Source organism: Pectinophora gossypiella, chromosome 17, assembly GCF_024362695.1.
Source record: "Pectinophora gossypiella chromosome 17, ilPecGoss1.1, whole genome shotgun sequence".
Classification (NCBI taxonomy): domain Eukaryota; kingdom Metazoa; phylum Arthropoda; class Insecta; order Lepidoptera; family Gelechiidae; genus Pectinophora; species Pectinophora gossypiella.
The window spans coordinates 9,004,778-9,019,535 of record NC_065420.1 but is presented as its reverse complement, the minus strand read 5'-3'; the positions used below and the strand labels follow the sequence as shown (position 1 = coordinate 9,019,535).

Here is a 14,758-nt window from a genome sequence, read left to right as displayed (position 1 = left end):
ATAACGCTAAGGAGAAGATGGTGATAATATGAAAGGATGCTTGGTTTAGTTTACCTCACTAGCCGGTGAGAGTCAAAATTGAAACCTTAACCATTGTTAGAATCTTTGAAAGTGTTTTTTACAGCCTGGATTGTATTGGATCCCAGTATTCGTTACTTTTCATTGAGTGATCTACCATACTAGGTCTTACATGGTCGAATCATGACAAGTATCATCGATATATTAGGACAGTGATAAACCGTACTAACGGCTAGGCATAGGGTTACATTTAGGTCGTCCCTGTTACGTAACGATGCTGCTAGCGTCACCTACATATTGGCTTCGTAACGTGACGCCTGTCATTTGTCAGTGCATGCAGGATGGAGGTGCATATTCCCTCAATATCCGTTAACCGAAGGAAGCTTTATGTCATCATGTTCGTGTAGGATGACGTGTTTTTACCCGACTGCGGCGAAGCAAAAAGGAGGGTAATGTGTTTGACCGTTATGTATGTATGTATGTGTGTAGGCACGTCTGTTCCAACCTAACTTCTAAACCACTTGTCAGAATTTAACAAATAAGGTGGTAAGTAGAAGTAGTGACACATACATACAGGGTGTTAGTGACACCGCCACAAATACTGAGGGGAATTACTCAGACCAAGATTCAGAGTTGATATCAAGTGGAATTTCCTATCGGAAAATTCATGAAAATTTTAGTGCTTTTTTATTTATTATTTTTTTGCGATGTAAACTCTTGATAATTCAGAATCATGATTGAATCACCCTCAAAGTTTTCGTTTTCGTTCGTTTCGTTTTTCGCTATGTATGCAATACATAGCGTTCAAACACACAACCCTCTCTTTTTGCTCCACCGAATTCGGGTAAAAATTCGAAGTATTTCGAATTTATGTTTGAATCATAAATTATTATCACGTGTTCTTCTTCTTCTTCTTCGTCGTTCCCTCACTGCTGAGGATCGCGACCACAGGTTATGGCTTTCCACTCGGTACGGCTATATGCTGCGTGGACCGCCCTCTGTATGCTGCCGCCCACCGTCTTCTTCACGATGTCAGACCACCTCGTAGGCGCCCTTCCTCGCGCACGTTTATCACGTGTTCAGCGGTGAAGGAAAACATAGTGAGCCCACATATACCCAACAAATGGTTGGAAGGTCAGACAGGCAGTCGCTTCGGTAAAAAACCGGACCTGTCAAATCTTCAAGTTAGGTCCCTGTAAATTAGGACCCTGTGAAAACGGGATAACGCTGGGGAGATGATGAAGTCGGGTAAAAACAGAACCGCAGCAACCACCCGAAAAAATACAGGAGCTTATAATAACAGAAGTGCAGTGTATGGTAGCGATGACAGCAAATTGAATGAGTCGGGTGCGGTGTTTGCAGCTCATCAATCATCCCAGTATGGATTTCATTTTAATGCGACGTCATCGGCGGCTCGTATGGCCGCGTCGCACCGTCATCCCAACCCGAGTCTATTGTTTTACGTCCCGACACGCCACCGCCGGTTAGTTAGACATAATTAGCGATGACACACTCTAAACAGTTTCAGCTTAAAGGTCAGTAAACTTTTAAATCAAGTCATGTCTCATGTCGCAAAGAAACGTAGCTTTGAATGAGATTTTAGAAGAAAACAGAACGTTTATTTTCCTGGGTGCATAGCGCAGAATTTAATTAAGCGATAATGTTCTATTTATATTAGGGGCTCATAGATACAGTTAATTTTATAGACGGATTTAAGCTATCTTCTATTTAAAAAATACTTTTTACGAATTCTAAGCTATGGAAAGGTTACCATTAAACAAAACACTGTTTAAATTACGGAAATCTTACAATGAGAAAGAATTAAAAACAATTAATAAATGCAAACGATATCGGATAATATTATTCCGTGTCAACAAGAACAACAGAACTGGGAGCTAAGGACAGGTGTCAAAAAGAAAAAAAATTAAACCGATGACCCCTTCTTGGTGGCGAGTGCCGGCAAACGAATTTCCGTACACTGTGTTTACGGATACGGCAAATTAAATCCCCATTTGTAGACGTAGAACACATAACGCGTTTGACCGACTGTGCGCGAGTAGCGATTAGCCAATATGCTAGACACATCAGGGCAGTGTATTCGTTCAATTTAGATTCATCAAGGGCACTGTTGTCTCTTGAGTTGTTTTATTGAACAACAAATATGTCCTTTGTTATTAAGTAATTTTGTTACCGTCATCTTTCCGTTCTTGTTATCCTTTACTTTTTATCACATCACAATAATAATGGTAATGGTGGTGGTGATAAGAAGTAAAGGATAACTAGACTCGCCCCCTATAGCAAGGGACTGTAACGTCGGTGGCGAAGCGTGCATGTATAAGTATATACCTCTGCCTAGCTCTTCGGAGATACACACGTGATACTATGCTATGTTAACAGCACAAAAGATGCGTAATAAATCACAAAATATATATTAAAGAAACAATTCTCTCGCGTAGTCGCTTCGCGCCCGGTGTCCAAGGGTGGGTAATCCAGTCTGTCCGCCTCCATTGTCAACTCGCTAGTACCCAGCTTAAGAGCTCAGAGACGACCGTCCAGCGTTTTGCAAATTAATAACCGATCGTCTCGATATTCAACAATATCGATACTAAACGGGAATTTGCTTCAACAGGCACATTTTAAGTGGGCGCTCATTAACGACTTTATTTTTAGGTTTAATGTATTAAAAATGTCGTGACTTTGTAAAATATAAGTGCAGAAAATGTTTAAGTCCCAAGCAGAATCATATTTTAAACCATTAGGCTTGTGATAATATAATTCAGTGCTGAAATGGATCAGAATCTCTAAGTTTTTGAAAACAGGTATGATCACTTACATAGTGATTTAAAAAATGAACGCATTTTAAACAATAAATACAAATGTGATGTATTAAAAGCACTTTTGAAAGTCGTTTAAAACCAGGTATAAAAAGGTTTGAAACGAAATGGTCGAGCCTAAAACACGGGCGCGGTGCATAGTACAAACAGCGTGGATTCATGCCGTGCGCCGGTGCGCGGGGATTATCCCGACTCACAGATTATAATTCGTCACGCGCCGCATCCGCCATAATATACACTAAACATTTACACATGCCAATAAAATATTATCAAATATATTCTTGGTAAGAATTAGACCCCGAATTGCCCTCAAAAACGGCTCGAATTTGATAATTCCTCATGTTGTAGATTGGTATGATTATATCAGCATCCTTTCTATTCTTATGTAATTAACTTCGGTACCATCCTCTCCATGCCTTGTACTATTAACGATATTTTCTGGTCGCATAGGTCGGTGAACACAAATGCGTGGTCGGTTTATGTCCTCAAACGAATTTACCTAAGCACCCGGAAATCCAAAGATAGTGGGATGTCTTAGGACATTAGTTCACACCTTTTGAATGAAGCGACAGAGGCCGTAAAGTCCGAGTCAGGAGCATGGCTTCACGGTCTTCCTTCACTTAGACACTTTATTGGATAACAATACCTTAAGATTGGCTGCGGCACTTCGCCTCAAACATTTACCAGCCATCCATGCGTGTGCGGCGCCATGGTCAAAGCTAACGTTCATCATGGTCTTAGCTGCGTGCGGTTAGTGGGCAGAACAGCTAGGCACCACGCCGTAAAAAACCGTTTTTTATGTTCGTTTTCTAAATATTTATTTATCTTTATTGTTGCACGTCATCATAAAGAAATGTTTTCAATGTCAAAACAAAAACCAAATATTTCTGCTTTTTCTTTTGATTAATTTTGCATTGCCTTGAATAAACAAGGTCCCGAAAAAACTCGATGAATGTTTGATGGATATGGTCTGTAAAAATGTAAAGTCATGTCATTCAATGAACCCAGCCACCGTATAAGGCTTGCCGTGTCACTTACTACTACATAAATTAACAAAAGATCGATGGACAATGCAGTGTGTGCGATCTGACCCACTGTAAAATAACTTCTACATTTACAACCGCAGGGACATAAAGTAACTGTAAAAAGCACCGTAATAAAATTACTTTTAAAAATCTATTTTCGTTTCCACTACAATGGCCCTGATTGAAATCTGGCTTCCGATATATCAATATCGAAGCGCATAGGTGCGCACTCCACCTGATTGGGCATTGTTTCGGACGACCAGACGTTAATACGGTGTGCACAACATGCGATGCGAATCCAATTTTCGGGCTCGCTCTGTATATAGTGTAGAGATATACAGTTGAAACACTTCGTATAAACAACGGATTGCAGTTCAGTGAGGCAACTCCATATATATGCACATTCAGACAGAGGCTCATAACCTCGTGGTGATCGCTATTTTACACTACGATATTCAGGACCATAAAGACTTCTTGCTAACTATAGACGTAGGTGCGTCGCACACTGTGTATACTGAGTTTCCCCACTGCAACTTTACTTTGGTGGGGGTACGGTCGCCGGCATTAGTATTCGGCGTACATGTTGGCGTACGTGCTCGCGGAAAACGTGTTGCGATGCCAACAAAAACACAAGAGCAGCTGGGTGGGCCTATCCCGTCGCGTCACCTTTATGTTACGTTATTGTTTTCCGCGTCAAAAACGCCTGCATGCCCCGAGCGGCTCAGATTTGTTTTACTTTGGGAGGTCCCTCGTTGACTTAGTGGAAAGCACGCCATGCATACTCATTGTGAGCTACTGTTAAAACTTATAGCGTTGTAAACGTTGGGACAAGCGAAGACGAGGGTAAGGTTTCACGTCACGTCATATGAAATAAGAGAAAATGACAATCACACAGATGTATTTTCACACTAAAATACATTACAATACATCCTTTAGTCCTTTAGTTCAATGTACCCTTCTACTCACTAGTTAGCTAGCACAAATGCACTTATTCTAAGATTAAAAAAAGCTTGGCCAATAGGAAAGCAATCTCAGAGACTTTTCACGGCAAATAAATACATTCTTGATAAAAACGTCATAATAATGCAGTGTGCAGTATACCCAGAGATGATAGTCTGGTCCTAACGTGCTAGAGAAATTTTATAGATAACACACATACATTTTTAAATACCTATGCCAAACCTCTCATGGCCGAGAACGGATTGGATGTAATCTCTTGGGTAGACATTTTTCAAGTTTCAGCAACGACGCCACGATACATCTTGTAAGCCAGATTGAAATTTAAAAACCTACTCGAAATAAATGATTTAAACAGTCTTCAATTAAATAATATTATTATACCTAATTATTAGTTTCATGTGCGACTTAAAAGTGTTAATAGGTCGTGTCTTCATTGAAAATAGAACACGATCATTTTATTACTAGGTGTACGTATTAAAATCAATAATGATGCTTGTCTCCATCCACATAGAGCCTCGACATAGAGCACCATTGTGCTTTATTTATGGCCGCACCTCGCAAACAAAGGTTGGGTGACCTCACAAGTTCCAATACATACACGTACACACACGCTGACAGAAACGTAGAATGGAAGGTATTTTCACGACGATATGTAGTGGTTGGATTCGAAAGTTGTGCGAAGCCACAGGACTCGTGCGATATTAATCAGACGATATGCAATGCGGGTACAGGCACACGTGCCCGCACAACTTCAAGATTAGAATTTCCAAGCTGCCTCGTAACAATAATTGAGTCGGCCAACAGAAATTCGTACTTCAACTTGCAAACCATGACAGCAGTTTATTATAGACGTTTCCCTTCTCTATTTAATAAAGAGGCAGCACAGAAATAAAGCAGAAGTTGCAAAAGAAAAATAATTTGCAAAAGAGAAAATTTGCTCGCAAAGCAAATACAAAGATGATTATAGAAAATATATTTTCTGTAAAGTAAATCAATAAAACCTGCCAATTCCCAGTAAGCATTAATTTGTTCTACAGTAAAATTTTCTTGATTAGATTCAAAACAAAGAATTGAATATTCAGAATTTATGAGTATTAACTTATCGGCAAATCAAAAAGATATTATCCCGAGCTTTCATCATACAAATAGAATTGAATAAGTTGCCAGTGTTACTGCGATAAATTGTTGAACGCAATCAGACAGCCCCCATCATCCTCCGGCATTTAGAAACTCAACCTGTTTGTACCTCATTCGCTCTCTTACTTTGGTATTGTTTATCGAGAGACACAGTGAAGCTCTTGCTTGTTTACATTCAGCAGGGCAGAATTTCACTGCCCTGCTTACAAGAACAGAGAATTGAATAAATCATTGTGAAGTTTCCGTCGTTATTATCGATTCCAGTCCATTGTCGTCCTAAAGCCAATCATTTTTTGTTTAATATAACTGATATTTTCTGAGAAGCTAAATGCTAATGTTTACTGCTAAACATCATAGACATTAAACATCAATTAGTCTAAGAAATGGCAAAAAGATCTGATTACATGTGTTTGGAATACAACCGTAACATCAGTTTTGTTTTTGTTTGGTGAAGAGAACGATAAACAAATCGTTAGAGAAAACAGGCAAACAAAGTGATGTCAACTTGATTCTGTCAAATGATAGCGACATCGTAGGGAATGGCACAATTTGAGGACGCCAAGCATGGTGGGGTCATCGACCGTCGCCGTCATCTTATTAAAAAAAGTACTTGTCTATGTATTATACTAGAAGTTAGACGGACAAATGCCATTGTTAATGATCGCCATCTGTCTTTAGTGAAGTCGGTCGCTTGCCAAACATAGTGAGTGCATAATGTCAGACGTCGACAAAGAACGATCGACGAAGTGCGTTCAGCGACTGCAAGTCTGTCTTGGATAAGTATATTGTAACAGTTATTGCTTCTATACATAGACTAGTAAATATAAAGGAAACCTCGCAAGCCTTTAGCGTGCGATGCCGCCAGTCGATTCGAAGAAAAACAGAATTTCGTGGAAGTGGGTCAGAAGTAGGTCCAAGTACCCCTGGTCGGGCGGTCCTGGTGGGCGGCGGCGTCTGCCAGGCGCAACAGGCGCCCCGCCCCCCTCCACGCAACAGGCACCGCGCCCGACTTACTTGTTGAATCGACCGACCTACTAACGCCATCAAGACGCGAGACGTGAAATTTCGCTACATAAAAATTACCCAACCGTCACCCGTTACTGGAGTGATTCATAAATAAATCCGATACGCGTGACAGATTGGCTGAATGGGGGAGCTCGAATAGCTCCCAAAATGGGACAGACCTTGAGATGATGAAAATGGAACCAAGCAACAAAATAACAAACTCAATTAACTTTGCAATATTCATGCCTCGATCTATACTATAAAAGGAAGTTTTAGACATAACCGAACGAAATTCAGGTGCCATTTCCTACTGCATTTCATTACAGCGTCTGCGAATAGTCAAATTGCATATCCAGAAGTAGTGAGTTCACGACGGCGCTAAGCGAGAACATTCTGAGACGTGACAAGTCGACTTCGCCGCCACAAGAACTCTTCGCGCCGAGTGCTCAACGCCCCATCATTCATGCGGTATGTTTGTACGACCCGACTCGCTAAAATTACGAGACTTCTCTCTGACGGAATACTAATATTAGTATGGCTTTAAACAGTTTCCCTAGTAAGAAATGCTAGTTTTAAAAGAATTTCGTGTTCGTTAATATGACTTACCGACTAGTGCCAAAATAACTGTGAGCAAAGGCGCTGCTGGGAAGGAAACGGTGACGTTGAATTCTAGCATTTGCAGGAGGTCCACTGTAACAAAAATACATTTATTTTTAACAGTAGCTATTATAGTCATGGGGATAAATACTAGCGTTGGCACTACAGATAAATTTAATTTAAAATGAGCGTTACGGCGAGTGGTTGGCACATGTTGCCGAGGTGTGTGCCATAAGCCGTGCTTAGCGCCCCCTGGAGGCGTGCGCGCGCGACGACACCGCACGTTAACGCGATCAAACGGCGGCTGTATGAATTTTTCATGCGCCACGAGAAGTAATGGTGTCGCCCGAGACGTCGGATCATTCTTTACGAGCCGACAACGGAAACCTTTAAAAATATATAGTTTATCCATTCCGCTGTCTAACACCTCGGATACTGCACTCGAATGTTCAAGTCTGGTTTAAAACGTGTTAAGAGTTAAAAATAAAAAGAGCTTAATGTTTTTCAAGCCTCGCTCTGTATGTCCGAAAAAGCGCAAGTATAAATGGGATTGAGAGCGAAGTGCCACGTCGCGCGCGTCACAAGTACACGAACAGCCGAACAGATCCGTAATAAGATAAAGGTTTTACCGTCTTTTCGTTAGCATAGTTCACGTGTGCTCTCAGTTCACAAGGGCTTTGTGGACGGTTGTTTGCTTACGATGGGATAATCCCGGTACAGTTTCCGTATCGAATGTAGGCGCCCTCGCTCTCTGTCGCCACATCTTTTGATGTCGCCTAAGTGAATAAAGGGGTTGACGTGCGGCGTCCTAAAACGAATCCTACGAAAGAAGTTGTTTCTACTTGCTTTGATGATATCTATACAATAAATAAAAATAGGACAAAGCGCCTGTATCACAAACAGCTAACTATAAGTAGAGGCTGCCTACGAATCGAATTAAATCAAATCAATAATTTTATTTCAGGCCATGTGTCCATAATTGTTAGTAACAGTATAAACTTATATACATACTATGTTAGTGGCAAAAAACCCCTTATCTTTTCAATGTGAGATTCGTCGTGATAACGTATAGTTTCCAGTGAACTGTAAATTGCAACGTCATCGTTCATCATTCATCACAAGAAATTAATTTTTCCCGTCGCTTTGCTCGTTGCCGTTACGTTGCGTACTTTCTGCGATTTACTGCTGCCCGGATTCATATTACCGTAAAGTATTGGTAGCGAAAGAGGACGCCGATATTAAAAATTGTGCAATATGCCTTGCTTCTTGAACAATTTTTCATGTGCAGCGCTTTTAAAAAGGCAATATTTCGAAAGGGAATGATTACGCTTTAAAATAAAGCAAGTACCTAGTATTGCTAATAAAGGTAAGCCTTTTGAAGGGGATTTGTTTTGAAGCGTCTCGAATAAATCGCTCTCGGCGCCGCGTCTGGCGCGCTGTTGCCGGATACTTGACGCTAAAAACAATAGAGTGCGCAGGTAATTGGCATTAAACCGTGCTCCAAATGGTTGTTAGCGCAGCGAGGGCAGGCGGGGCCGGGTGTAACCGCTCGCTTGTCCTAATTAGGTGGAAATACGAGAAATAAGAGGAAAAATGAGCAGTCCCCGAGCGATCTCCCACGCTCGCCTAGGTACCGTGAGAAAAAATTAACTTTGCTACTACCTAAGTTTATTTTTGAACTATTGGAATTCCTATTCCGACCTTAACTCTTACACTACATACGATTTCTTACACAATAAAAATACAATAATCGCGAAATGGCTGTACAGTAAAGTCATAAACAAAATTAGAATGATCAATTTGTTAAGACCCCTGTCACATGAATTGGCCGGGCGCGGAGAAGTCAGATTTTATTGACGTCGGCACATCATTATTATCTGCTTATTTTCGTTTTTCGCCTCGATACCGTCTAATACCCTATTGCTATGGAAAATTACACTCAAATTAAGAGCGAAATAATTGATCAAATTGCCAAATTAATCTCCTTAAAGGATCAAAAAATATACAAATTGAATACTTAAAAGATTTCAGAGTCTACTAAAAAGAAAAGCTCTTGTTTTAATAAATAAACTTAAGATATGTTTATAGCATAACACAAATTTACGATCTCCAAGGAGACCTACGAACGAGGCGCAAGCAAAGAAAGTCGACAGTCGTGTCCTGTGCCATAATATATTGAACATCTTTACATCACATTTCTAACACGTTTTATCAAAAAGGAACTCGTGTAAAATAACATTTATCCATGAGGTTTCATGGAAATGGAGTCGTCAATAAATAGGGTGCACGTCGTTTCATCAATGCAGTTACGAAGCAAGCGGAGCAACCGGAGCAACTTCACTAAAGGAGTCAGCGGAGCAATTTTGTCTGGAAGCGAGGTGGGTGGCGCGGAAGCCGTGCAACCGATGCGCGACAAACGACGTCGCGACACCATTCCAAATTACAGTCGCTGCAGTACATAGTACATTTACTATGTAACTTGTATATTTCCTATATAGCTTGAACATTTCGATGCGCATTATATGTCATCGAAAAAGAAATACAGCTACTAACAAGAAGGGCGAAAGCGTGCAGGTATTAGTTCATAAATGGACTACACTGCAGAGGAGTGAGCATGATTATTAGCTTACGGCCCCAATTTATTATAGAAATCGACTGATTTCATTTTCATTCGGTAATGCAGCGGCGAATTTCATCTATCGATTAAAAAAATTATAGATTTAGTACTCAAGATTTATTGTGAGTCATAAATTAAAGCAAAGTAATGAGCTAATGAGTTATCTGCTGTAATTATTCTGAATTGAGAGTTTAAAATTTGTACTTCTACTGGTAAAGAGCAACCTAAGATGGAAACCTAGTGAATTCTAGGGTATTCACTCTAGAACTTTCTTCTGTATAGTTTATTACTTAATCGATAGTTCTAGAGTGAACCCTTTAGAACTTTTATGAACATAGAGAAAAATGTGCTATTGTCATTTTTTTTAAATCTACCTGACGTCAATATTTTCTACGTTAAAAAATTAATAGCCAATCTTATACCTGTATAAATTACTAGCTTACGACCTTCTATTCAAATGAAATATTATCTTAAAAAGCTCGGGAATAGTGCAGCTTTCAACTGGTTTTCAAAAATAAGTACGCCCGCGTTCCTAAGAAGATGAACTTAGCATTTCTACATCGTATCAAAAGACAACATTTATCCACTGTTGGATTTTTACTTTAATACAGTTCAAAACTTCTTATTAGATTTTATTGATATAATTAGAAGTTGTGTACTGAATAGTGATCATACACGGATTTTGGTATATGCGATCTAAGAATTCAAATTAAAAAAGACTTACTCGTAATGTATGAGATTATTGCCTAGGTACGTAGCGTTTTTATATTTTTATCTAGAGCATGGCTTCTTGTTTTTTGTTTAAAAATTCACGAGAGGTTTTCATTACAAAAGTAACGAGATCCGAAGTAAGCCGCACTTGGTGTACGCGAATTAAGGGCTAATTAACCAAAAGTCGACCGCATTCAGTGGCTGCGAGGATTTAATGCCATTACGTCACAAACGGAGAAGCATTATTTAGAATTTATATCTACTATTCTGATTTTATGGAACGATTAGAAAACTAACTATTCTTGTTGTTATCGGCCGTTGCCGCACCACTACACGATCGTTTTATCTTAAAGAAAGTTCTTTTAGTAATGATGGAATATCCAATCTTGTTTGAGAAAATATTCAAAAACAGTTTATTCTTGGCTAAGGTCGTGACAACCACCTTAAACGTACCTTTGGATAGAAAAAATATACCTTCATCTTTAGTTCTAGTAAAAAAAAAACATTTTGTTTAGCAGTCATTTGAAAAAATAAACATTTGTTATAAAATCGTGAAAAACAATCTTGTTTATCTTAACATCCATTAGCGACACGAAGGATTTACCTTTTCATAGTATAAACATCTGTATAAAATACTTGGAATCAAAAAGAAAGATTGAGAAAGAAATACCTTGGAGCTCCATTGTTGAACGGTTAATTATTTCGCCGGGATCGCGGAGTTAATTCCGATATTTAATTATGCAAATGCCGAAGCCTTTTTTCCGGGTTACTCTATGAAAACCTCTTAGTAGGTATTAATTAAGGTTAGTGAGGCAGATGAGAGAATAATTCTTAAGATGTTTTACGAGAATTGACTGCTGGCGTCAGGCGTTCCCTTTAGTTTAACAAGGATGTTGGAATCACAATATTTCATACCTTTACACGCTTTATCCACGGAAAAGAATGAGTACTAACAAAAGCTTTACACCACTGCTCCCAATCTGCTTATATGGAGTTATGCTAAGCAATCGGTAAGTATCATAGGCAACGGCAGGGTACCGAGTCTATGTACACATTATACTTAGCGGAAAACTGTTATAAAAACACATTCAAAAGGCTAAGTAACACCTACGCTCTATGAAACGAAAAGATTTATTATGTAAAAAATATAACTTACATAAAGTTAACTTTCAATCTGTCCAGCTATTTCAAAGAGGAAAATTAATTAGGTGCGCATTGGATGGCATCAAACGGTCTAATTGAGTAAATCGAAGGAAACACCACAAGTGCCATCATTTAGTGATCACTCGCCCGCGCGATTGATTCCGCGGGGTTTCGCTACTTGAAAACCAATCGACTTTACGACTTTCATTGGAATAACGTTCCTGTAATTAAATTTAACATTTCTCATGCCTCCCGTCTGAAGGATGATTGATCGGCAAAAGGTAGCTTTAAATAGCAAAGTTACTTTAATGCAATTCACGAGATTCAGTACCAATAAATTCCAAAATCTGATTAATTTCTGTTATTGACTTTGAATGTACACTTCACAGAACTCTTTTGTTAGCAAATATGTTGCAACACATCGCACAATTATGAAGCTGGCCCAATTAAATCTGCGGTTGTCAGTTTACCAGGCGAACAATTTTGATGATTATTATTTGGAAATAATAAAATAATGGAACTAATTAATTAGCCGCGTGCCTGGCGGTCCAGTGCGCGGTTCTTTTGAACTGTATTGCAATAATAATGCGATGACTGGCTTGATTCGCACTAAAATAAGCGTGTGATATTGATATTGGTAAAAACATCAATATCACACGCTTATTTTAGAGCGAATCAAGCAATACCTTGCTTCCCTATGTACCATAAAAATAAAAGATTGAATCTGTATGTCAAAATTCAAGCATAATTAGTTGGGTCGGTAATGCAGCCGGCTTGCAGAAGTTTTAAACATTATGGTTGTTTTAAAAGTCATCTAAATATGTAAAATAAAATACATATGATAAAAATATGTCGTTGTGATATGTAACAGCCTCCGTGGTCTAGTGGTTAGAGCGTTAGGCTCACAATCTGGAGGTCCGGGATCGACAAAATCACTTTGTGAGACTGTCCTTTGTTTGGTAAGGACTTTTCAGGCTTGAATCACCTGATTGTCCGAAAAAGTAAGATGATTCCGTGCTTCGGAGGGCACGTTAAGACGTTGGGCCCGGCTGTTAGCCGTAAAAACACCTCCACCAACCCGCATTGGAGCAGCGTGGTGGAGTATGCTCCATACTCCCTCCGGTTGATTGAGGGGGGGGCCTGTGCCCAGCAGTGCGACGAATATAGGCTGTTTATGTATGTATGTGATATGAAAGTATGTTTACGTGTTTGCGAATGCGAGGAAATAGATCAATTCTTGGCGGAGAACAAAACAACGCGTGTGTATTTGGGACATTGGCGCGTGGTCGTAGGTTCAATACGGCTGTGTACAATGGGTAATCCACCTCGTCTGCCCGCTCCGCCGGCCCGCAGGTGAATGGGAACAAAAGAAAAATACTGAAACATTCCAAAACGTTTTCGTCTTCGCTAAAATGTTTTCCAAAATAATATTCAAATACCACGATGAAGCGTCCGTTATAATAGGCGTCGGATTAAAACCGACGAAATACAAGGTTTTTTTGTAGAAAAAGGGTTCCGTAATTCTCTTATTTAAATATTCGTTCGGTACTTTACGGCAATTTAATCAACAACCGAAAACGAAGGATGGCATTCGTATGTTATTATTATTTAAAATACTATTTATTTTACATTGGGGGAAGCTGTTTTGTAATGTGAAATGTTTTATTAAGTGAACAGCAATTCCTAACTATAGTTGATAGTGTTAGTGATGCTAAACACCTCTCGCTGTGGTAATAACCACGCGGATGAAGCGATTACTTAGTCCTTGTATACACAGCTGAACTCTAAAATCCAAAACGAAAGGATTATATAGAATTTTCCGGGCATTTACCTGTTTGTTGGTACATTTTTCAATATCTCCAAGAGGGATGAGTCGTCATAGAGACCAAACGGATCCTATTGAAGAGACGCGCCCTCATCCGATATTGTGAGTTGAATAGTTTATTCTACAAACTCGGGCTAAGAGCTGCTTTCCACGCGATACAAATTTGGTTCGATTTGTGAGCCCGACCAAAGAGAAGTACATTATTATAAGGATATTTACTAGAACATTGTTACATTTCAATAGCCCCGTATCATTTCCCTAGCGTTTAACGTGTTCGCCTATGTCTGGGTCCGGTTACATAACCTGACGGTATCCATAGGATTCTATCTCTCATTATTTAAGAGCTCTTATCAGTGGAGTAATCGCCATTCCTCTCTCCTTACCGCAAAATTCTTCACCTGCTGATGCGACCCGACCTGCACCTTCTCTTTTGTTTCCCAAATATTCTCCTAGGGCTACCCCTTCCTCTCTTAAAATAGGAATCTCTTTCCATAGGATTAAATTGTTTAAATTTTTAGTTTACCAAGCTTAATATATTAATAGCTTGTAGCAGATTTCGTTATGTTGTTCTTCTTCACTTTAGGTTCCTGTAAGCTTTGCACGTGTACATATAATCGTCAAAATTAGTGACGATGATCCATAAAAAATATTTTTATTTTTTATTACTTTTTTAAACTACTTTTAAGGCTCTTAGTGGCTCTTATTAACACTCAAATAGCTTATTTAGTCTCAGTTAATTGATACGAAAACATTATTATGACCTTTGACAAAATGTCAACCGACGGATGTAGCAATATTGGAAGTTGTTAAAGCGAAGCAGCAACCTGAGATATTGCTAATACAAGATCCGACTAGCGCTGCTCAGTCTCACGTGAATCCCGGATAT

At 39.3% G+C, this 14,758-nt stretch overlaps 1 protein-coding gene across 2 annotated transcripts in view; it reads right to left on the bottom strand.

Annotated features, from left to right (window-relative positions):
- The window catches only part of LOC126374670 (membralin), an 87,919-nt gene that overhangs the window by 56,502 nt on the left and 16,659 nt on the right, over positions 1 to 14,758 (bottom strand). For both annotated transcript variants that reach the window (XM_050021382.1, XM_050021381.1), the window contains exon 8: positions 7,586 to 7,669. In XM_050021382.1, the coding sequence (XP_049877339.1) occupies positions 7,586 to 7,669 (84 nt within the window). The remainder of the gene's footprint in view (positions 1 to 7,585; positions 7,670 to 14,758) is intronic.